Source organism: Rhinichthys klamathensis, unplaced genomic scaffold, assembly GCF_029890125.1.
Source record: "Rhinichthys klamathensis goyatoka isolate OS25496 unplaced genomic scaffold, OSU_Roscu_1.1 h1tg000133l_1, whole genome shotgun sequence".
Classification (NCBI taxonomy): domain Eukaryota; kingdom Metazoa; phylum Chordata; class Actinopteri; order Cypriniformes; family Leuciscidae; genus Rhinichthys; species Rhinichthys klamathensis.
This window is the reverse complement of record NW_026606668.1, coordinates 2,703,471-2,728,604: the sequence shown is the minus strand read 5'-3', so window position 1 is coordinate 2,728,604 and position 25,134 is coordinate 2,703,471. Positions and strand designations below refer to the sequence as shown.

The window sequence follows — 25,134 nt, the reverse complement described above, 5'->3', positions numbered from 1 at the left end:
CACAAGAAGAATAGACTGGGAGAAGTTTATTTTTCAGAATAGATGTTCTAAATCTGTGGCATTCTATTCGCACAACAATTATCAGCTGGTCTAATTTAAGTTTGTTAGGTTGTGTTCCTCTTCATATCGTACGTTGGCCGGTTAGCTCAGTTGGTTAGAGCGTGGTGCTAATAACGCCAAGGTCGCGGGTTCGATCCCCGTACTGGCCACGTGTGTAATTTTAATAATATGTTTATGCTTTCACTTGTGATAGATCTTAAAAATGTTGGAACATTAGTAATTCGGTTCATTAACATGACTGAAAACATTATTTCATTTCATTTCACTTTAATAACTCAAAAACAAAAGGATTCCATATTTTTACATTTTATTTCATTTTGTAATACAAAAAAAATCAAATAGTGTCCAGTGGTATGGGAGTCTGATATATGATCATCTCTTTCCTCTGTAGTACTGAAGTTCATTTTCGATTCTTCTTGGATTTCCTTAGAAAAGGAATATTTTTGGTTATATCACAATGTATGCATTCATTATGTGGATATGTTGTACTTTTATGAGTGAGATAACTAAGATAACAGATTTATTGACTTTACTCACTGGGCTTCTTCATTAAGAATGACAACTTCATCCTCTTCACTGTCTGAGATTACCATCACTTCATCTGCACGGACACACACACACACACACACACACACACACACACGTGTTTTGGGGCAGATCATTTTTCTTCTCAGATTTTAGAACAAACATATATAGTGTGTTTATAACTCTACAGCACAAAAACACACAAGTCTCTCACACATTGTACCTGTTTTTCTGTCCTCTGTCTGAGGTTCATCCTCTTCATCCTCATCGAGTCCCCATGAGTTTACAATACCCTCACCCACGTGTGCAGTTCCCGTAGCAACAAGAACAGGAGAGGGAACACTGGCTCTGGGGTTAAGGTGTAATATAAGGGTAAAAAAAATTACCTGGCACAGCAATACAATATTCCTTTAACATTTCATGCTCCTCTAATGAGACATCAAACCATAACTGCTTTTTCTGCGTTCCTAAACAAGATATTAAAACATTCTCAATCAACATGAGTTATTGGCTATTCCCCATGTCCCCATGTCCCCATGCTGTATGCGTTCAGATACGCTTCTGTGGAAGTTTCTGTTCTGTTCACAATGTCATTGGCTGTCTCTTTGACATCTGTCATCTCCACCGGGGCTTCGTCTCTCTTAAGAGTTGTGATTCGCTCTTTGGGCATGGACTCAGCAAAGCCAAACTTTCCACCCTCCTTTCTAAAAATAAAAAGAAGAGGATGACATTTTTTTAACGGTAAATCAATTTAATATAAATGTATAATATACATTTTAATTATTCCATTGCTTTATATTTGCTGTAATATGACACAAAGAGTGATTAAAGGTCTTGTATGAATTGGAAGATCAAATTCTAACATCTAAATGTAATCTTAAAAAATCATCTTAAACTATACACATACCTGCTTTTTTTGTCATTCTCTAAGGCTTTGTTGATGAGCTGTGTAATTTCAGAAACTTTTACACTTGCTATTTTGCTGCATCTCAAAACCTGTGGGAAAACTACATGTTTATGGTTCTACAGTACAGATTAATAGTGAAAAACTGTTTTGAAAGTCCATATGTGATAAATCAATGACATTAACTTAAAATATGTCAATTTACTATTTGACTTGAATTTACTATTACTACAAAGAAATTATAACTAACACACACTCTTACCTGGTCTTTCAGTAGCATGATCCCACCACTGGACTGAATGGAGCAGATCTCCTGATGTTTGTTCATGGCTATCACCAACAATCCATCCTTCACTCGCTCTTCTCGTTCACAAGGGTCCACAAGCAAATACGAGCTTAGGAAGGAATAAGTAAACAAAGATTGTAAAAAGATATATCTCTTATGTCAAATGAAAACATAGCAATTACTGTAAGAGAAGAGAAGAGAAGAGAAGAGAAGAGAAGAGAAGAGAAGAGAAGAGAAGAGAAGAGAAGAGAAGGGCAAGTTTGAAATGCAACTCAATACATAATAGTCTTTGCAATAAGTAAATTGCAGTGAATTCTATGGAAGCTTGTTTCCACACCTAAGTAATAGGTAATTGCGACTTTTTCCTCAGAATTGCATGATATAGTGTCTCAATTGCGTGTTATAAAGTCATTGTTTTTTTCCTCATAATTGGACTTTATTTCTCAAAATTCTGACTTTTTTTCCTTGCAATTCACACCATTGCAAGTTATAAAGTCAGAATTGTGAGATATAAACTCGCAATTCTGTGGAAAATTATATATTTTTCCTCAGAATTGGACATTATGGCTCGCAATTACGAGTTTATATCTCATAATTCTGAGAAAAGCAATTGCGAGAAATAAACTCGCAATTGCGAGCAAAAAAAAGTCAGAATTGCGAGTTTATATCCCTCAGAATTGCGAGATGTAAACAAATGTGAGAACATTTTTTTTTAAAGAGTTTATATCACATAATTCTGACATTCTAACTACATGTTCGAAATTTTTTAATTTTTTGACAATTTTGAGAACATTTTCTTTTACATTTTTTTTATTGCATAGCGTACACAAGCTTCCATAGAATCCATTTTCCTAATTTCCAGCAAAATCATATCAGTAAAGAGATTGTGTGCATGTGATGTTTCTTACCCCTGCAGGAAGAAAGCAAAGCTGACACATATGGGCATGTGATAAATACTCAGAGGGATCGGATCTCTCTCCTCTGGACTGAACTGTTCAAAACACCAACAAAAAAATTATAGAATAAAGCACCAATGCAAAGATATCACCTGCCAAATGCATCCATTCTGGGGTTTCAGGACTCACCACAGTAACATCTCGTCCCTGAATAGCGACGTCTGGCCGCCTAAAGTGTGAGAGTGCAGATATGGCAGCAATGCTTGCTGCATCCATCAAGTTTCCATCATGATTTAACACATGGACATCAACCCGTATCTGCCAAACCTGTTGATAACAGAGGTACGGGGAGTGAAGGGACATTTCATGTGGCACATAGGATTAATTATTTGCTCTGGTTTTTACAATGAGAATAAGAAATTATGCTACCATTTAAAAGTTTGGGGTCGGCACGTTTTTTTCCCCTCATGTCTCACCAAGTCTGCATTTATTTGATCAAACACAGTAAAAAATGTGAAATATTATTAAAACAACTTTTTATTTTTAATTTAATATGAATTTTCATCAGCCAGTACTTCAGTCTTCAGTGTAATGTGATCCTTCAGATATCATTCTAATGTGCTGATTTAGTGCTCAAGAAACATTTTATTATTAATAATATTAATATTATTATATCGACATTGAAAATAGTTGTGCTGCTTAATATGTTTGTGGAAAAAAAAAATCAGGATTCTTTGATCAAAGTTTAAAAGAACAATATTTAATAGATTTTCTTTTGTAACAATGTCTTTACTGTCACTTTAATTTAATGCATCCTTGCTGAATAAAAGCATTCATTTTATTAAATGTTTTTACTGACCCCAAACTTTTGAATGATATTGTATATATATATATGTTATCATATGACAGGTATGTATATCACCTTTTCTCCTGAAACTACACATAGAGACTCCGTGTCTATGCATTTAGAATTCCGTAGACACCTCTCAAGCTGTCTGTTTAACAACACCAACAACTCGGACTGCCTATAGAACACACACACAAACACACAGGGATTAGGAGGTAAGAAAACACACAAGAGAATAGTTTACATGATTATGTGTGACAGTGTGAACCTGTTGGGCTCAAAGGTTGGCGATGCCATGGGAGACAATTCCAAATTAAAAAACACGATGCCTTCTGTGGGACGTGAATCTTTTGGAGGGACCAACTCACAAGTGACCTGACACAACACCCTGAAATGAAAAACGCTGTTCAAAAATGGGATTTTCAAGGAAGTACCCAAACAAAGTAGACTGTTAGGACATATTTTAAAATATCTTAAAATTAGGAGATTTAAGTATATTTTATAAACATGCCTTAAAAACATTACTGGGCTGCATCTGACAAAACAATGGTACAGTGACATATTTTAAGATATATCAGTGCAAGTGGCTTTCCACTCAATGATGCATTTTAGTCTGGACTAGGCTAGGCTTAAGCCTTGTCTGTGAAACCGGGGGTACATTTTCCTAGAGAGTAAACAAGAGATTGTTATGACTTCATAATCGGTGGTTTGTAATTTTTAAAGCAATTATATCTAATACGGCAACGTTACCTTGTTTTCCCAAGTTCCACGATGCAACAGCCATAATCGGTTCCAAAAGTAATTTTAATATTCCGGTAATCGTATGTCTGTCTCCCATCTAAGCGCTACAGAAAACAGAAAACCACTAACGTTAGTCAGCTAGAGATGTGAGATGTAAAATGACAATAATCACACAACCTTTCATTACTAACTAGAAAAAGTTCGTCGAGACAAACTTTAAGTTGGCTTGTGAAAGTTTGGACCGCAAAGTTTGAAGAAGTATAAAGTAGTTTGAAGTTTACATTAGTTTAAAGTTTAAATTAGTTTAAAGTAGTTTATAGTTTAACTTAGTTTAAAGTTTAAAGTAGTTTAAATTAATTTAAAGTTTAAATTAGTTTGAATTTTAAAGTAGTTTGAAGTTTAAATTAGTTTGAAAGTTAAAGCATTTTAAAGTTTAAACAAGTTTGAATTTTAAAGTAGTTTGAAGTTTAAATTAGTTTAAAGTAGTTTAAAGTAGTTTAAAGTTTTAAATAGTTTAAAGTTCAAAGTATAGTTTCAAGTAATTAAATGTTGCTAGGGTGTTTCTAGTGGGTTGCTAAGGTGTTGTGGGTGGTTGCTAGGTGGTTTCTAAGGTATTTTGAGTGGTTGCTAGGGTGTTATGGGTGGTTGCTAGGGTGTTCTAGGGTATTTTAGGTGGTTGCTATGGTGTTGCTAGGGTGTTTTAAGGCATTTTGGGTGGTTGCTAGGGTGTTCTTAGGGTGTTCTAAGGTATTTTGGGTGGTTGCTATGGTGTTGCTAGGGTGTTCTAAGGTATTTTGGGTGGTTGCTAGGGTGTTCTAAGGTATTTTTGGTGGTTGCTTGGGTGTTCTGGGTGGTTGCTAGGGTGTTCTAAGGTATTTTGGGTGGTTGCTAGGGTGTTCTGGGTGGTTGCTATGGTGTTGCTATGGTGTTCTAAGGTATTTTTGGTGGTTGCTAGGGTGTTGCTAGGATGTTCTGAGGTATTTTGGGTGGTTGCTAGGGTGTTTCTAGGGTGTTCTAAGGTATTTTTGGTGGTTGCTAGGGTGTTGCTAGGGTGTTCTAAGGTATTTTGGGTGGTTGCTATGGTGTTGCTAGGGTGTTCTAAGTTATTTTGGGTGGTTGCTAGGGTGTTCTAAGGTATTTTGGGTGGTTGCTAGGGTGTTGCTAGGGTGTTATAAGGCATTTTGGGTGGTTGCTAGGGTGTTCTAAGTTATTTTGGGTGGTTGCTAGGGTGTTGCTAGGGTGTTCTAAGGTATTTTTGGTGGTTGCTAGGGTGTTCCTAGGGTGTTCTAAGGTATTTTGGGTGGTTGCTATGGTGTTGCTAGGGTGTTTTAAGGTATTTTGGGTGGTTGCTAGGGTGTTCTAAGTTATTTTGGGTGGTTGCTAGGGTGTTGCTAGGGTGTTATAAGGCATTTTGGGTGGTTGCTAGGGTGTTCTAAGGTATTTTGGGTGGTTGCTAGGGTGTTCTGTATGGTTGCTAGGGTGTTCTAAGGTATATTATGTGGTTGCTAGGGTGTTCTAAGGTATTGTGGGTGGTTGCTATGGTGTTGCTAGGGTGTTCTAAGGTATTTCAGTTGGTTTCTAGGGTGTTCTGGGTGGTTGCTATGCAGTTGCTAGAGTGTTCTGGGTGTTTGCTATGGTGAACTATTTATGAGTTTAAAAGTTCATAAGTGTATGAATTCATGAGAGTTCATACGTGTATGAATTAATGCATTTATAAGTTCATGAGTTTATAAGTGTATGAATTTATGAGTTTAGAGTTTATAAGTTTAAATGAGTAAGAGTTCAGAGTTTATTAATTTATGAGTTTGAGTTCATAAGTGTATGAATTCATGAGTTTATAAGTGTATGAGTTTATAAGTGTACGAGTTTATGAGTTTAAAGTTTAAATTAGTTTGAAGTTTAAAGTTTAAATAAGTTTGAAGTTTAAAGTTTAAATAAGTTTGAAGTTTAAATTAGTTTGAAGTTTAAAGTTTAATTTAGTTTGAAGTTTAATTTAGTTTAAAGTAGATAGATAGATGGATAAGTGTCATAGATAGATGAGTTTATGAGTTTGAATGAGTCTCATTGGCTCATATAGTGTATAGAATGGCAGTTTGATTCAGTCTAGGGTTTCAAGGGATTTACATTTGAATTTTTGACAGTTGGGGAGTTTGAAAATCTGAAGATTCCGCAATGTAAAGTCAATGGGAGTTTTTTCCGACTTTGATCGTCATTTTTAGGAAAACCGTAAGTCCGATCAGTTAGAAAAGATATAGCATACCGAGTCAGAACAGTTTGAGTGTCCGTGCCGAGTTTGGAGTATGTGGAGTTAAAGCTCTAGGAGGAGTAGCAGTTGTAAATTTTGAGTAAGAAGAATAATAATAATAATAACTAGAAAAAGTTCGTCGAGACAAACTTTAAGTTGGCTTGTGAAAGTTTGGACCGCAAAGTTTGAAGAAGTTTAAATTAGTTTGAAGTTTAAATTAGTTCAAAGTAGTTTATAGTTTAACTTAGTTTAAAGTTTAAAGTAGTTTAAATTAATTTAAAGTTTAAATTAGTTTGAATTTTAAAGTAGTTTGAAGTTTAAATTAGTTTGAAAGTTAAAGTAGTTTAAAGTTTAAATAAGTTTGAATTTTAAAGTAGTTTGAAGTTTAAATTAGTTTAAAGTAGTTTAAAGTTTTAAATAGTTTAAAGTTCAAAGTAGTTTAAAGGTTAAAGTATAGTTTCAAGTAATTAAATGTTGCTAGGGTGTTTCTAGTGGGTTGCTAAGGTGTTGTGGGTGGTTGCTAGGTGGTTTCTAAGGTATTTTGAGTGGTTGCTAGGGTGTTCTGGGTGGTTGCTAGGGTGTTCTAGGGTATTTTAGGTGGTTGCTATGGTGTTGCTAGGGTGTTTTAAGGTATTTTGGGTGGTTGCTAGGGTGTTGTTAGGGTGTTCTAAGGTATTTTGGGTGGTTGCTATGGTGTTGCTAGGGTGTTCTGAGGTATTTCGGGTGGTTGCTAGGGTGTTGCTAGGGTGTTCTAAGGTATTTTTGGTGGTTGCTAGGGTGTTGCTAGGGTGTTCTAAGGTATTTTGGGTGGTTGCTATGGTGTTGCTAGGGTGTTCTAAGTTATTTTGGGTGGTTGCTAGGGTGTTCTAAGGTATTTTGGGTGGTTGCTAGGGTGTTGCTAGGGTGTTATAAGGCATTTTGGGTGGTTGCTAGGGTGTTCTAAGGCATTTTGGGTGGTTGCTAGGGTGTTGCTAGGGTGTTCTAAGGTATTTTTGGTGGTTGCTAGGGTGTTGCTAGGGTGTTCTAAGGTATTTTGGGTGGTTGCTATGGTGTTGCTAGGGTGTTCTAAGTTATTTTGGGTGGTTGCTAGGGTGTTCTAAGGCATTTTGGGTGGTTGCTAGGGTGTTGCTAGGGTGTTCTAAGGTATTTTGGGTGGTTGCTAGGGTGTTGCTAGGGTGTTCTAAGGTATTTTTGGTGGTTGCTAGGGTGTTCTGGGTGGTTGCTAGGGTGTTCTAAGGTATTTTGGGTGGTTGCTAGGGTGTTCTGGGTGGTTGCTATGGTGTTGCTATGGTGTTCTAAGGTATTTTGGGTGGTTGCTAGGGTGTTGCTAGGATGTTCTGATGTATTTCGGGTGGTTGCTAGGGTGTTGCTAGGGTGTTCTAAGGTATTTTGGGTGGTTGCTATGGTGTTGCTAGGGTGTTCTAAGGTATTTTGGGTGGTTGCTAGGGTGTTGCTAGGGTGTCATAAGGCATTTTGGGTGGTTGCTAGGGTGTTCTAAGGTATTTTGGGTGGTTGCTAGGGTGTTCTGGGTGGTTGCTAGGGTGTTTCTAAGTTATATTATGTGGTTGCTAGGGTGTTTTAAGGTATTGTGGGTGGTTGCTATGGTGTTGCTAGGGTGTTCTAAGGTATTTCAGTTGGTTTCTAGGGTGTTCTGGGTGGTTGCTATGCAGTTGCTAGAGTGTTCTGGGTGTTTGCTATGGTGAACTATTTATGAGTTTAAAAGTTCATAAGTGTATGAATTCATGAGAGTTCATACGTGTATGAATTAATGCATTTATAAGTTCATGAGTTTATAAGTGTATGAATTTATGAGTTTAGAGTTTATAAGTTTAAATGAGTAAGAGTTCAGAGTTTATTAATTTATGAGTTTGAGTTCATAAGTGTATGAATTCATGAGTTTATAAGTGTATGAGTTTATAAGTGTACGAGTTTATGAGTTTAAAGTTTAAATTAGTTTGAAGTTTAAAGTTTAAATAAGTTTGAAGTTTAAAGTTTAAATAAGTTTGAAGTTTAAATTAGTTTGAAGTTTAAAGTTTAATTTAGTTTGAAGTTTAATTTAGTTTAAAGTAGATAGATAGATGGATAAGTGTCATAGATAGATGAGTTTATTAGTTTGAATGAGTCTCATTGGCTCATATAGTGTATAGAATGGCAGTTTGATTCAGTCTAGGGTTTCAAGGGATTTACATTTGAATTTTTGACAGTTGGGGAGTTTGAAAATCTGAAGATTCCGCAATGTAAAGTCAATGGGAGTTTTTTCCGACTTTGATCGTCATTTTTAGGAAAACCGTAAGTCCGATCAGTTAGAAAAGATATAGCATACCGAGTCAGAACAGTTTGAGTGTCCGTGCCGAGTTTGGAGTATGTGGAGTTAAAGCTCTAGGAGGAGTAGCAGTTGTAAATTTTGAGTAAGAAGAATAATAATAATAATAATAATAATAAGTTTAAATACAACATCAGTAAGTTGGCTCTCACAAGCCAACTTAATAATAATAAGTTTAAATACAACATCAGTAAGTTGGCTCTCACAAGCCAACTTAATAATGACGTCAAAAATATATATATATTCACAATGTGCAACTTACTTTTTTCTCTTCAATAGCTTTAAGAAGAAAAAGCTTCTCGCAGTTTGACAACGGAGTATCCCTCATTTTGACAGCTTGAATATCACATAAACAACTCGATACACCGCTGCATCCTCTCACACGCTTCTTTTACATGTTCTTGTAAAACCCTGCGCGATGTTATGACGTAGGTGTAACATTGGCGCACGGTATATGCGTATGCACCATGGTATGCACCAGAGAAGCTTGGTGAACGACGGCTCGGTTTTAGAATTGATGAAACATAAAAACCATAGATAAAAACGCAGTCGTTCCATTTGTTTGACATTTCTTGTTCCAACAAATAAAATAAAACTGAAGATTAAATATATAATTATATAATTCACCATTGAAACTTATAAGGAGATGGAGTCAGAAATTTTTTATTTTCTTACTAGCCTATAAGAAATTTTGTAATAGCCTAACCCGATAAAGATAGTTTTTAAAAACTCCAAGGAATTCATTCAGTTTTCTGAAGCTTGCAAGAATATGAAACTAGGTGTTTGTTATAAAATGTGCTGTAAAAGGCTATAATAATTTGTTGTTGAAGTGATATTATATATCTGCTACTTGTAGCTACTTGTGGATTGGATTTTAACAGAAGAAAAAAAAAGTCCAGATCAGCAATACCTGGACCTATCAGGAACTAGTTTCAGTCGAATTTTGCCGAATTGTTGTATATTCGAATATCTTGGGGATGTTGTGCGTGAGAAACTAATATTCCTATTCTGAAATTTTGTATGGAATTGCATGGGAATCTCAATCTGTTATGTAGGCCTATCATTTTAAAATTCATTATATAGGCTATCCACTTGTGAAACTGATTCCAGTGGCTAGCAATATTTTACGTGTTTTATGGTTTTAACTGATAGCCTAGATGAATCACTTTGTTGTGAGAAACGTCACGAGGCATAGGCCTACACAAAGTTCTGTACATATGGAAAAAAAATGATTTATTAAAAATTTAAGCGTTTATTAAAAATTAGACTGATTTATTAACCAGTCCCCCCTTTCAGTGCAGCAATTTGGATCATTTGATGGGTCATAATCTCGGCAATCTGTAACAGAATAATGTGATTTATCATTTGATATCATTAGAAAGCTTTTGTTAAGCCCAAATGTGCCTGTGGCAAATTCACACGTACGCAGATGTCCCTTTTAAAAACGCTGTTAATGGTAGCCTACCAGCCGAACACGACTAATCATGGCAGCATTATTGTTCAGCTGGTGCTCTTGTGTAGGACTGTTGCTCTCATAACGTTATGATGGATGGACTGCACACTCGCCAATCTTTTGAGCAGCTCAACGTGATACTCGCTTGTTCAGCACAAAGAAAGACGCGTGGATATTTGCATCAAAACCCACTCTATCATCTCCTGTCTCTCTTCTCCACCTACATATAAACTTACACGACACAATAACTATTTGACCTAGTTCATGTCAAATGTCAGGCAAGGTTCAAACTAAGTAAGATCAAATAAATGTGAATAGCTAAAGGCCTACAAAGCCTATACAAAGAAACTTGATACAACAATTTTGGTTATGAAAAATTGCTGCATATTTTCACCAGGGTTTTTACTATAAAAGCAAACACCGCATACTGCATATGCAAAATGTTTTATTTCTGAAACATCTTACAACCTCGTTATTCTTAGTCCTTTTGAAATTTTAATTAAAGTGTGCAATATGGACTGTATAAAAAGCCTACATTGTTGTATGGGGAAAAAATCTGACCTTTTTAATATACTATTACAAATACAATAACAGCAACATTTTAATGACAAATGCACAAATATTTCTGGTAAAGGCAATATAAAAAACACCTTCAGAGGTGTGGAGCGTTCTTATTTAAATTTTAAGCTGACTAAATGAATGATAGAATAAATGAATGAATATAAATAAATAAATCGTCTATTAAATGACAAATCAATATATGTTTTGAGTTGTGTAAAAACTCTCGGGTATTATATTCACACAGTGTAATGGGAAACGGCAGAGATTTGCTTTGTAACTTTTAGGACCAATATGATCCGTTATGACTACACATGCTTTTACATTGCTTTAACTCATCAAAATAAGTTAAGCAGTTTTCAACGTATATTTCAAGTTATTACTATTTTTTAAGTCAGTTTGATGTAATTTAAGTTGAATTGAATTAGGGCCTAAACATCCAAGGTGATTTAAAATTTAATGTCAGCAAGGTTTTTTTTTTTACAATGGACATTTTATTTATGCAAAATATAGTAGAGTCTATAGTAATGGATGATTATAGGCTGCTGAATGATATGATGCAGGTGGAGGCAGAGATGATGGAGAGACATGTCAAAAGAATAATACAATGAGACCCACCGCCACGTGTCAGTAACCGACTTAATCAGCTGAATTCGGGGATAATAAAAGCCACAGAGCCCTCTCGGCTCTCGTAAGAACAGTTCGGACTGCACCAGAGATACTTCAATACTGCAATACTTATGATGGAGTACAGCTACCTAACGTCTGCATACGAGTCTGGGATGGACACTGGCCGAACTTCTATCAGCTCCTGCAGTCAGCCCTTCAGCTTTCAATATAACAGGTGCAATTTAGGTAACACAACCAGTTGCCATTTCATGGCGCCCGGTTCTCATCAACCCTCACATTACATAACAGGTTGGTCTGTGCTTTAATCATATTAATTAATTAGTAGGCCTATATTACATTAATTACGGATACTATTTGCATTTGAGATTTGACTAAGATTTAAAACTTGAAAGAGCTATAACCCTTTTAACTAGCCTACAGAAAAAAAGCATTAATACCTTTTCATATAGCCTATTTATAACATACCGTTTGGGGTTTGTAAGATTTTTATTTTTATTAATATTATTATTTAAAGAAATTAATAATTTTAAATATTTTTAGTGTAGATACAGTCCATTTACCAATTGTATAACATTTATTTTTGATTTTATTTATTTTCAATTAAAATTTAATTTAATTTACAGTTCATCGCAATCTTTTGAGTTATGAACGAGGCATCCAGGAGAGACGCAAACAAAGACGCGTCCGCACCATCTTCACCAGCACGCAGCTGAAAGCGCTCGAGCGCGTGTTCTCGCAGACTCAGTATCCAGACATCTACACGCGAGAAGAGCTCGCGCAGGAGATCCATCTTACTGAAGCTCGAGTTCAGGTATATGTTATTCTCTTCTTATCTTACGTTCCGTTTAGGCTCAGAGAGTTTAAGACCACCTCCATAGTCGTAAAACCGATTATTTAAACAAGAGTAGGGCCTAAAGCTTACCATTTTAGAGAAAAGTGGCAGTAAGTAGCCTAAGCTACAAACCAGAAAGGGGGAGAAATAAAATAATATAATTGTTTTTTTGTTTTGTTTTTCAACATGTTCAGAGGTATTATTATATGATATGGCCTATTATATAACCTCTTTTTATTTATCATAAATATCTAGTGTTGGTTGTGAATGCCTGTATGTGACACAGTGTTAGTTGTCCACAAAACACAATTAGCCTACGCTGAACCCCAGGCTTTAAAACGGTTATTAGTCTTTAGGCGAATTTAAAGTATATTTGTTAAAAAGGTTTTTTATTTTATTTTATTTTATTTAAAACGATTTTTTATTTTATTTTATTCAGGTCTGGTTCCAGAACAGACGAGCTAAATTTCGTAAACAGGAGCGTGCGGCCACATGGATTGAGTCATCATCGAAAGTGCACAGTTTGCCTTCTCATGCCAGCTCCAAAACAATGACAGTTCCTGACCCAGACAGCACACAGCCCACTCTTACCCTAACCGAAGACCAGAAACAGGACACCAGCGGTCTCAGAGAGGGCCAAGCTCCAGATGAACTGCCCTTGTTAGGCATAACTTCTCTTGAAGCACAGAGGTCAAGCGGTCACCTAACTCACTGTGCTACTACTGCGTGCATGTGTTGAGCAGCAGTAAAAGACATGATGTGCCATTTCAAACATCACTGTTTAGATCTCAGCTAGTGCCATTTCCTAACCTTATTTATGTTATTTATCGGTTAAGATCTTCTTTGATGACCAACAATGCTAAAAAAAGTTTGTAGGCCTACACATATGAGACATGCATGCTACATTTATCTTATTTTATTGCATTGAATTCATGCAGTTGGATACAAGAATCATTCTACATACTGTAATCGTTTACTGCTTTTTGTTCTAAAAGAGAGAGCTTTGCTCCAGTGATTCATAACAACTAATAGTGTGTGACAAAACTGCAAATTTCCCCCCTTAAAATGATATTCATATTATAGAATGCTGTTGCAAAATAAATCGTCACCCCATCATTATTCAGTCTTCTACTTACAGTCAAACACAAGGTGGAGGTGCATTTAAAATAGTTTATTATAGTTTATTTAAAAACATACACTTGCTATAAAAGCCATTGCATTTCAGCGTCTTGTAGGTTGTCTTACATCGCTCATTTTTAAAAGGGTATAATAAATACAGAATATGAAGTTATTTGTCACACACATCTCACTCATCCTTGGCTAATCTTTCCAGTAATTATTGCCTTACTTTAGTTCGTGTTCTTACAATGTCACAAAATAAAACAAATGATAAACAAGCAAGTCAAAACCCCCTGTATCTAAATGATGATGTGTTTTAATCAAATTTCAAATATTAACAGAAAGCAAAAGAAGAAGTTATAAAAGCAGGGATTATATACTATTTTTGCTGAATACAATCGGTAGTTGTTGTATTTGATATTTTGGTGACATTCAACAGAATATGAAATCCTTGCCAGCTGATTTAGATGAATATAAATATGGATATTTAACAATTTGACATCTCTACATGGACATGAAAAGCTTACAAAGGGTGTGCTTTTCATTTTTTAATCTCTTGCTTGCACATTCATAGTGTTTGAATAAAGTACAAGGGTAAAAGCAGAGTGCTCAGTGCATATGCATAATACTCTCACCAATACACATTGGTAACTTGAAGCTTTGGATGCAAGGGTGGCCGACACATTATCTGGATTGCATTTCTAAGGCACAACATTGCAGAAGAGAGAAAGGCAACAGAACACAAAACCGATTTTAACGGAACATTTTTAAAAGCTAAAAAAGGGTTACACTTTACATTACAGTGCTTCAGTTATTACATAAAATGTTTGATTATAGAGCTGCTTTGCACACTGTTAATGTTATTACTTCAGTAATTCATTTTAGTAGCATGTTATGTATTGGCATTGTAATGTAAAGCGCCACCAAGGAAAGTTACTGGGATCATGCAATTGTCTTACCATTCAAATGCAGAGCAAAACGTAAATATTAATAACATAAAGTTGGAAAAAGAATCAAATGGAAATGCTAGCAACATGCTGTCTACATGGGTTGTTAAACAATACTGCACAAATAAAGTATCAAACTTATCAAACAGGATAAAACAGGCAATGCAAAATGGAGGAAGGAACATTTCAATCAAATCCACTCCAGTTCATGAAGACATGAAGAAGGTTTTTTCAAACCAAAAATAAACAATTTTATCAGTATTCATTTCACGTTGTCAGTTAAGGCATCAGGACAAATCAGCTAGGCCTAAGAGTCGCACATCATGCGTTCGTCAACAACAGTTGCCTAACATTTATTAATAATGTGAGAGACCTGCAAGACCATTACAAAAACTGAGATTATTTTTTATTAATAAAATAACAGATGCAAAATTTTCTGGACGTTTGTGCTACCTAACAATAGAAATGGACTCAGTCACACTATACATTACAGTGGCCATGTTACAGTGTATTTAAAGAACAACATGTAAACATGTTTTTAATTCCATGACATTATTGTACACTAAATAAGTACAACCTCGTTTCCAGGAAAGTTCAGACATTTTGAAAAATGCAATAAAATCAAGAATCTGTGATTTGTTAATTTTTACATTGGAAGATTTCCAATGTTTTCACTGACCAATTAATTGTATTTTCTAAATATAAACCCATTTTGAAGTTGATGGCTGCAACACACTCCAAAAAAAGTTCAACTGTTTTGCAACAGTCCACAATAAGCAAGTGAATTGGTACTAGATGAGGGTATCATGATTGGGAATAATAGTACAATCCACCAAAGGCTCAGTCTTTATGAATAAATATGGGTCATGGCTCACCACTCTGTGCCAAATTTCATGAGAAAATTGCCAAACAATTCAAAAATCACATTTCTCAATGCAAGATTGCAAAGAATTCAGGTCTTTCACCATTTACCATACATAATATTGTGAAAAGATTCAGGGAATCCAGAGAAATCTCAGTCATCGTCGGGCAGGGCAGGAAACCTGACGACCACTGAGCAGCTGGACAGTATCAGGTAAGATTGGGCAAAAATTTCACTTTGCAACAATTAGTATCCTTAATTCCCAAACTATTTAAAAGTGTAATTAAAAGGAAAGGTGATGTGACAGTGGAAAACATGCCTCTGTCCCCGACTTTTTGTTGCAGCCATCAAAATCAAAATGTGTTTATATTTACGAAATACTGGTCAAGTGAAAACATTGGAAATCTTTTCTTTATACTTTTGTCAGTTACGTAAAGGTTAAAGATAAAATGTCCCAGCTTTTCCTGAAATGGGTTTGTATTTGGGTTAACGGCACAGGCATTTGACATGATCTCTCTCCCCCATTAAGTACTGAGGTTTGTTACTGATGCATTTAAAGCACGTCTGCATTTGCGTAAGGTATGTTTCTGGCCTCATTGCTATTGAACTGTGTGTAACATGGCCACTGTGAGGTAAAGTTCCACCAGTACTCATTCGAAAGTGTAAAACTAACAGTATTAACAGACTCGCTGTAATATATTTTTTAAACTCTTTATCATGTCATATAAGCACAAAAACAGTCAAAGTCCAGAGGAAAACCCATCATGCGTTCATGATTCCAGTTCTGATGTTGATGTATATGTGCTTTGATTGTGCTGTAAGGAAAATAGTTGGAAATGTTGTAGAAACATAAAATCCGTTCTTCTTGGGTCTGGTCCTGGCTTGGTTTAACCTGATTCCGGTTCCATTTCCTTGTCAGAAGTGCAGAGGCCTCACAATGTTGTCGGCTGGCCAGCAGCTGCAAGGAAGAAGGAGCGCATTAAAACTTGCCTAAAAATTGTATTGTACCGTTTTAACCTTGTCCCAGACCCAAGGGGACCTTAAAGAAGAAAAAAATAAATCATAAAAATATTTTTACATTGAAAAAACTATGATAATCTAAAAAGATGAAGCAATCATAACCAAATACATAAACAATTACACAAATTATAAATGTCCCTCGGTTTCCATCACAAACACTTTTTTTACTACTAAAAAAGGTTATAAAATAAATAAATAAATGAATAATTAACAAACAGAGAACTACCAAGGAGAGAATGTCAATGAGGAGATTGATATAAAATATGGGATATGTGATGTATTAAAAAAACTGAATTATTTGTATTGTGCATAATTTCCAGTCAAACTGTCAAATTATGTAAAAAGTGTGAAAATATTATAATTAGATATATTAGATAAATTACATATGTAATTATATTATAAAAATGTAATTTTACTTGTTTTACTTGTTTATTATTTAGGATACATACAATTTTAGTTTATTCTGTTCAAAAATCATTCATTACAGAATGCTATTAAACACTGTACATCATTTGAATCGTGGTTTGTCAGAAAATGAAAACCTCTTATGTGATTTAAATATATTGACAAATATATTGAGATTATTTTCTAAAATTATTCAAATTAATTAAAAGCTAATGGTTTTTAGAACATGTTTTTGATCACAGATTATCTTACAAAATGCAAAAAAACTACAATCACAATAACCTGCACATTTAGGATCACGCACATTGACTCACCCCTTGATTTTATGTAGCATTCTTGACAATTAAGAAGTCCATTTCGAATTCGGACGTCAGTCCCAGCACTTGTGTCGCCAAGTAACCCTTTACACACGCCACACTAGAACACATCAGATATTCATATAAGAAGACGTAGACGTTACTCACGTATACACAGAGACTAACACAAACGAGAATTACCTTAAAACACTGAATATGAAAGTACAGCCCCAAGGTTTCAATGATCATAGCTGCTCCTTTACCCAACGGATGTGCACAGCTGGAGCAAAGTTTCTTTCCACTTACTGACCTGCAGAGGGCGCCACACAAAGCCACATATTATTGAGTGAGTCTCAATCAGTTCCCTAGCGTCCCTAGGGTGTGAGAGGCTGCGTCTGAAATCGCATACTCTTTTGAGTAGGTACTTATTTTGACTAAGTAATTACAGTGCTTAGCATAAGTGAACACACCCATGCTAAAGTTGACTAAAAGGAGGAATAAAAAAATCATCTTTTGGAAATTGATCTTAATAACTTAATTAAAAAAATGAGGAAAACTCCAACCTTTAAGTACACCAATTTTCTTTATGGAAGAATAATGTATCGTAAATAAATAAATGTTCTTCCTTAAAATACAGGGTGCATAAGTCAGGACACCCCTTTGTTAAATTCCCATAGAGGCAAGCTGATTTTTATTTTTAAAGGAAAGTTATTTCATGGATCCAGGATACTATGCATCCTGATAAAGTTCACTTGGCCTTTGGAATTAAAATAGCCCCACATCATCACACACCCTTCACCATACCTAGAGATTGGCATGGTTTTATTTCAGTTAGCCTAATAGCTGTATTGATCTGCATTGAGATATGATCTTATGGAAAGTACCCCATGCCAATCTCTAGGTATGGTGAAGGGTATGTGAGGATGTGGGGCTATTTTAATTCCAAAGGCCAAGGGAACTTTATCAGGATGCATAGTATCCTGGATCCATGAAATAACTGCATTGTGGGACTTTTTAGGTGCACTGGAAGGATTTTGCTGAACTAGAGCTGATTGAGACACACCCATTGTAAAACTTTGACACTGACTTCTTGAAATAACAACAGTTACAATATCGGTAACACTTTACAATAAGGTTTCATTTGTTAACATTAGTTAACATGAACAATGAAAAACACTTCTAAATCATGTATTAATCTTAGTTTCAACATTTAATTTGAACATTTACTAATACATTATTCAAAACAAAAGTATGTTAATATTATTCAATGGACATGAGCTAACATGAACTAACAATGAACAGTTGTATTTATATTAACTAACATTAACATACTGCAACAAATGTATTGCTCATTGTTAGTTAATGTTAGTTAATGCATTAACTAATGTTAACTAACGGGACCTTATTGTAAAGTGTTACGGTGCGTTCACGCCACGCCGTAATTACGAGATTTCAACTTGTAAAGAGTGTTCACTTCCTTGTACCACGTGACCGCTGCAGATTCATTTAGGCATTGATCATTTTTCCATAGAAACGCATCATTCCCAGCCCGAGGACGTGAACAGCTCCGAGTAGAACGTTGCGTGTTGTCATCTCGAAATTACGGTAATTACAACATGCCGTGAATGCAGCTTTACCATATCTGTGTAACTATAAATAGTATAAATAGGTTTATGCACAGTGGGGACCAAAAGTCTTAAAAGACCATTATTGTCTATTTTAATAAAACTGTTTTCAATAAAAATTCTTTTTTTTTTTTTTTTTTTTTTTAATCCTGAAACTTTATTTGCAGATTTAAATGATTTTAAGAAACAACAACGATATGGTCCCACAGTTTTGGACCCCTAAAATATATACTTTAAAGTGGTAACAAAAGCAAAATGCAATGCAAATATGCAATTTAAATGAATGGGATTGTGTGCACATAAGCACTTGGCATGATTATGTAACTCCTGAAATGAAAGCATTTGATATGCCTTATACGTATGGTGACCATACACCAAATTGAAACTAATACTTTTGCATTTTAAGAAGATACATTAAATCTTATAGTCCAGTTCAACGGCATGACCCAGTCACTGTTTCTGGCTGAAGCGCACAAATGCATTTAAAGCCTATTCCTGAAACGCTCCACATACACACACGCATATGCGATCGAGTATGTGTTGGAGGGAAGGCTCGTACCTGCTGGGTGATGGAGGTGGCGTGTCTTGTGATGGTGTGGGTGATTTTGATGGGTGTGTCCCTAAAACATTTTCACACGACCCAGTCCTGCCATCAGCCATACACACACACACACACACACACACACACACACGCGCGCATAGAGACACAGAACTGTGAAAGCAAGTCATATGCAGAAATGTGTCATGTGCCAGAAAAAAAACGAAAAAAAAAAAAATTCATACTGATCTGATCTTTTAAACATCCTTCACTCATAGCAAAGCCAAGCAGCATTTTAGCACACATGTGTGTAAGCAAGCCAGCATGCATCCCCAAACACACACACCTCCTCATCCCCGTGGTCTGGCTCTGGGGTGGACTCTGTTTGCGATCAAGTGAGGCAGTTTTCTTCAAATCCTCTTGCCCACCTTTAGACTTACAGCTCCAAGAGCCATCTGTAATAACACAGAAAAAAGTGTGTCTGCTAATTTGCTGGTTTAATTGAATATGCATTGTGATTTATATAATAGAAATATTATTGTGGCAGATGAGTAAGGCATTAAAAAAAGATGTTCTTCCATTAGGTCTGGGCTATTTTTATTATTTAATGATTTCTCAAATGTTGATATAAGATATTTGGCTGTTTCTAAAAACCTTTTGTCAAAAGCAGTGTGGTGTAACCAACATGCAGGAAGAAATTGTGACAAGAAATCAATAGACGATCCCTTTTAGATGTGTCAAGGTCGTTAATTTTTGTTTTAAAACAATATCAGATATTTTTTATGAAAGCTTTGTTCGGGTCAAATGTAGTAACCCTAAGAAAACCACTTGATATTCATGACTCAAAAAAGTATATTTTATAAAACATAATATAACATATGTAGTGTTACAATAATAATAATTTATTACAATAATAATAATTTATAATAAAACAACAATAATATTTTTGATTATTACAATTATTTTAAATAATATATTTGTTAAAAATGCAAAAGGCAAGCTTTCTTGCTCTGCCTTCCCACATTATGCACTGCGCAGGTGTGGCAATATAATTACTAATCTCCTCAACCACCAATGTGAAGCATCCACATTTTTAGTGTGTTTTTTGTAGAAACATCTTTTTTCTTCAAAAATGAATAAAACCAACAAACATCACATTTAACTAGATTTTCAAAAGATTTGACCCAGATTGACCCAAGGCTAGTGTGTGTATCTTACCTTGTATAAACTGCAGTTGTGGTGTAGCTGTTTGGCTCTCCTGAGGTTCAATCCTCTGACCATTCTGCTGAGCTGGTGCGATTACTTGATCAGGGCTAGAGAGGTTAAATTGAACATTGAAAAACCATTTGACATTGTCAACATTTGAATTTGTATTTTTTTGTTACAACTTTTCCAATGACACATCAAAGCCAGCTCAATATGGCACAATGACACTGAATTAAATTACGTTGAATTTTAGATTATTATTTTTTTTTGCGGGCAGGTTACCGTAGTCACATAGTCAATCACATTATCACTCTGCTCAGTGGAAACGCAAGCCATTCTGAGAGAGATTCGCAGATCGCCTGGCTGAATACCAGCATCAGCACTGTTTCGGTGGAAAAGGTATATGGATTTTGCATATATTCCACCTGTGTGTCAGTCTGTTACTCTGGTTCGTCTGTGCCTGTTTCTCCAGCATTTCCTGTTTCTTCTCCCAGTCAGCCAAGGAGAGGACAATAGTGTCCTGTGGGACTGAGGGCTGGGTGAGGGACGGAGCCTCGGTCACGATACCGGATGATAAAAGTGAGGTGCGAGGGGTCAGTGGGGTCACAGTTTCCTCCAGTATCCGCCTCTCCTATTATAGATTAAGAACTAATTAGTCGTCATTAAGAATCGTCATTAGTCGTTCATGTAAAACAATTTGAAGACACACCTCTTCATGGTGTCTCCTCTCCTCCTCTTCCACCTCTCTCTGCGCTCTCTCCCACTCCTCCTTCAGTTTCTCCTGCTCTCTCTGATATTTCTCCTACAGAGAAAGAAAAGAGGGATTAAAGAAAGAAATATTTCACACCAAAAGATTAATTTGTGCAACTTTCTTTTTTCCAAGGAACACAAAAGAACACATTTTGAAGAATGAGCTGGTCGCTCTTTTCCTTGCAATAACAATGAATAACAATATTTATAAACGCTTTGTTCTGGTCTAATGGAGGAACTCGGTAACTCTGTATTTTACAGTATCCGTGTTACACATCTTACATATACTAGTAATAACAGTAAATTAGGCATAGTTACAAGCAACTAACCCTAATTATACAGTAAGCACATTTTGCTAATTAATATTACTCAGTACATATATATTTAAATTAAACTAACAAAAGCACATTAAAATAAAGTGTAACCAGGAACTCTAAGAAAAACTGGGAAAACTAAGAATTTTTTTTTTTTTTATGTTTTTGAAAAATGTCTCATGCTTCCAAGGCTACATTTATTAGATCAAAAATACAGTGAAAACAGTAATATTGTAAAATATTATTGTTATTTAAAATAACTGTTTAATATATATTTGTAACGTGTACGCTCTGTTTTGGTTTAGTTTGTGTTTTGGTTCTGTTTTCCCTGTTCCTGTTTGCCCTGTCATTGTAGGTTGACCTAGTTTGCTAGTGAGTGCCAGTTTATTCCCTTAGTTACTGATTACGTTCACTGTTCCCTCATTTACCTCTGTGTATTTAAGCCCTCAGTTTCCTTTGTTCAGTTGTTCTGTTTTCACGTTTCTTATGTTCTATGTTAAAAAAATGTTTACTGCTTCCTTAGATCCTGCGTTCAACTTTATTTGCAACCCGTCGGTAAAATCATTACATATATGTTAATGGCAAAGCTGAATTCATTACTGCGTTATTCAGTGTCACATGATCCTCCAGAAATACTTCTAATATGTTAATTTGGTGCTCCAAATTTGTTTTTGTTTTATCTCAGTTGAAAACCGATGTGCTGCTTAATATTTTTGTGGAAACTTTTTCAGGATTCTTTGATGAATAGAAAGTTCAAAAGAACAGTATTTGAAATTAATTTTTTGTAATAATGTAAAAGCCTTTCGTGTCACTTTTCGTATGAAACACACAAGTGATTTCTTCGAAATTTGTTCCTCAAATTTTCTTTTATCTTCGTCTTTTTAAATTTGTCCTTTCATATTCCACAGAAGTAAAGAAGTCATACAAGTTTGGGTCCGGTTATAGAGGAAGTCAACAAACGGTGTGATAATGATAAATTGGAGAAAAGAGAGGACAGATAGGAAAATCTCATGCGGACCAGAATACTGACACCTACACCAATAACAGTTTTGTGGTGCGCACTTCTCTCAGACAAACCCCAAGCTGGCTATTGTATACCTGCAGTAGGCGTTCCTGCTCCTGTTGCCATCTCTCCTGCCGTCTACGCTCTTCATTAGGATCCCACGTCCAGTGATCAACCCTTTTTGCAAGATTCAGCATTGGGGTTTCAATCTGATTCACGCACACACACATACAGAAGAAGAAAGGAAGAAAAGGAAAGGAAAGGAATGTAAGAAGACAGGGTGCACCTACACTGTATCAACAGTTATAAGCATGAGCACTTGAAAGTTGGTCTGAGACGCTGAAACACAACACCAGTGAGAAGCAATGCAACGGGAAAAGACATAAAACACAATCTGCTCCCCTCAAGCCATCTTGAGTACTCTAGCAGCCTAAATGACTAAAATGCACATCCAATGAGTGGCTACCAAGGGAAAAAAAGACTGAAAAGAGGTGCAAGAAGAGGAAATAAGTAGAGATTTTGGAAGAATAGGTGAGTTTGGCACGACTGAAGTACTTACACATTCAGTTGAGTAGTCAATCCCCTCTGTGGAGGAAAGGGGAGGGAAACAGAGGCTTTAGAAACTCATCATATACTCAATTATATCGTCTTACGCTAATGAAAGCGATAGCACCACAGGAGTTTAAACTGGTGCACAGATACACAGAGCATAAAACACTAAAATGACACAAACAAAGAGATAGACGGAAAGTGTTGAGGCATAATGGCTCTGTTAACACCCGATACTCACATCCATCTCATGGTCCTCTTTCAAGACAGATCCCTGTTTACACTTATTACATTATTATTATTTACATGCACCTCGAATGCACCTCCTGTTTCCACTTATGATTTTAAGGGTATCAGATTTTGTGGCTACTTCACACTACAAATGCAGTTTGGTCAAGTCACACTGTGTATTTGACCACTTTTGATCACAGATTGTGATTCTATCACCTGAGATGGATATGAATACTAGGTATACATGGGGCCAAAACAAGAAGGGTGTATTCTCTGAGATTTGTTAAAATACAGACATGAAAACAACAGTAAAAGCAATATAAAACAGAACATCCTAAGTTCTACATAATTCATTTCTGAGCATGACTGCGCAATGATCAGATTAAATAAATCTATGATATGCCCATGGAGTGCTAACATACACTCACCGGCCACTTTATTAGGTACACCTGTCCAACTGCTCGTTAACACTTAATTTCTAAGCAGCCAATCACATGGCGGCAACTCAGTGCATTTAGGCATGTAGACATGGTCAAGACAATCTCCTGCAGTTCAAACCGAGCATCAGTATGGGGAAGAAAGTTGATTTGAGTGACTTTGAACGTGGCATGATTGTTGGTGCCAGAAGGGCTGGTCTGAGTATTTCAGAAACTGCTAATCTACTGGGATTTTCACGCACAACCATCTCTAGGGTTTACAGAGAATGGTCCGAAAAAGAAAAAACATCCAGTGAGCGGCAGTTCTGTGGGCGGAAATGCCTTGTTGATGCCAGAGGTCAGAGGAGAATGGCCAGACTGGTTCGAGCTGATAGAAGGGCAACAGTGACTGAAATAACCACTCGTTACAACCGAGGTATGCAGCAAAGCATTTGTGAAGCCACAACACGCACAACCTTGAGGCGGATGGGCTACAACAGCAGAAGACTCCACCGGGTACCACTCATCTCCACTACAAATAGGAAAAAGAGGCTACAATTTGCAAGAGCTCACCAAAATTGAACAGTTGAAGACTGGAAAAATGTTGCCTGGTCTGATGAGTCTCGATTTCTGTTGAGACATTCAGATGTTAGAGTCAGAATTTGGCGTAAACAGAATGAGAACATGGAACCATCATGCCTTGTTACCACTGTGCAGGCTGGTGGTGGTGGTGTAATGGTGTGGGGGATGTTTTCCTGGCACACTTTAGGCCCCTTAGTGCCAATTGGGCATCGTTTAAATGCCACGGCCTACCTGAGCATTGTTTCTGACCATGTCCATTCCTTTATGGCCACCATGTACCCATCCTCTGATGGCTACTTCCACCATGTCACAAAGCTCTAATCATTTCAAATTGGTTTCTTGAACATGACAATGAGTTCACTGTACTAAAATGGCCTCCACAGTCACCAGATCTCAACCCAAAAGAGCATCTTTGGGATGTGGTGGAACGGGAGATTCGCATCATGGATGTGCAGCCGACAAATCTGCGGCAACTGTGTGATGCCATCATGTCAATATGGACCAAACTCCCTGAGGAATGCTTCCAGCACCTTGTTGAATCTATGCCACGAAGAATTGAGGCAGTTCTGAAGGCAAAAGGGGGTCCAACCCGTTACTAGCATGGGGTACCTAATAAAGTGGCCGGTGAGTGTATGTCCATGCTACTGATGCCTGATGAGGACAAAATGACGCACACATCTATGTTTAGAAGGAAAGGTCTTTAGTTGAGTGAGTGAGTAGAGTGGGTAAACTCAATCACCTCAGTTTACACCTCAATAAGAAATGGCAAGACTTTTGTCATGTGACTATACTAGTAAATAATATATACTATATACTGGTAAATCAAAGTCAAAGGAAATTTTCTACATCTCTACAATGTTCTACATTCTGCAAGTGAAATACATTTAATGTCAAAGCAAAAATATATATCCTACATATTGGTACATTTTCAGTGCATAACTTTTATTTGTAATAATATAATATAATATAAT

At 36.1% G+C, this 25,134-nt stretch overlaps 3 protein-coding genes and 1 non-coding gene across 4 annotated transcripts in view; 2 read left to right on the top strand and 2 right to left on the bottom strand.

The window, feature by feature from the left end:
- Window positions 1-135: 135 nt before the first annotated feature.
- On the top strand, window positions 136-209 carry trnai-aau (transfer RNA isoleucine (anticodon AAU)). The gene has a single exon. It is a non-coding gene; the product is annotated as a tRNA-Ile (tRNA).
- A 141-nt stretch (window positions 210-350) lies between these two features.
- On the bottom strand, window positions 351-9,246 carry exosc9 (exosome component 9). Its single transcript, XM_056256759.1, has 12 exons — window positions 9,090-9,246; window positions 4,269-4,363; window positions 3,787-3,906; window positions 3,594-3,696; window positions 2,861-2,998; window positions 2,684-2,766; window positions 1,752-1,884; window positions 1,493-1,581; window positions 1,143-1,289; window positions 809-927; window positions 598-661; window positions 351-485 (listed from the first exon to the last, which is right to left on the bottom strand). The coding sequence occupies exons 1-12, from the start codon at window positions 9,153-9,155 to the stop codon at window positions 461-463; spliced, it is 1,182 nt and encodes a 393-aa protein (XP_056112734.1). The 5' UTR covers window positions 9,156-9,246; the 3' UTR covers window positions 351-460.
- Window positions 9,247-11,581: 2,335 nt separating this feature from the next.
- phox2ba (paired like homeobox 2Ba) lies at window positions 11,582-14,295 on the top strand. Its single transcript, XM_056256753.1, has 3 exons — window positions 11,582-11,693; window positions 12,092-12,279; window positions 12,740-14,295. The coding sequence occupies exons 1-3, from the start codon at window positions 11,582-11,584 to the stop codon at window positions 13,037-13,039; spliced, it is 600 nt and encodes a 199-aa protein (XP_056112728.1). The 3' UTR covers window positions 13,040-14,295.
- A 1,528-nt stretch (window positions 14,296-15,823) lies between these two features.
- The window catches only part of limch1a (LIM and calponin homology domains 1a), a 53,348-nt gene continuing 44,037 nt past the window's right edge, over window positions 15,824-25,134 (bottom strand). The window contains exons 24-33 of the mRNA XM_056256837.1: window positions 22,945-22,970; window positions 22,481-22,594; window positions 21,028-21,120; window positions 20,744-20,949; window positions 20,331-20,425; window positions 19,459-19,567; window positions 19,134-19,220; window positions 17,151-17,259; window positions 16,968-17,070; window positions 15,824-16,186 (exon numbers count right to left, since the gene is read on the bottom strand). Of these exons, the coding sequence (XP_056112812.1) occupies window positions 16,161-16,186; window positions 16,968-17,070; window positions 17,151-17,259; window positions 19,134-19,220; window positions 19,459-19,567; window positions 20,331-20,425; window positions 20,744-20,949; window positions 21,028-21,120; window positions 22,481-22,594; window positions 22,945-22,970 (968 nt within the window). The 3' untranslated portion in view covers window positions 15,824-16,160. The remainder of the gene's footprint in view (window positions 16,187-16,967; window positions 17,071-17,150; window positions 17,260-19,133; window positions 19,221-19,458; window positions 19,568-20,330; window positions 20,426-20,743; window positions 20,950-21,027; window positions 21,121-22,480; window positions 22,595-22,944; window positions 22,971-25,134) is intronic.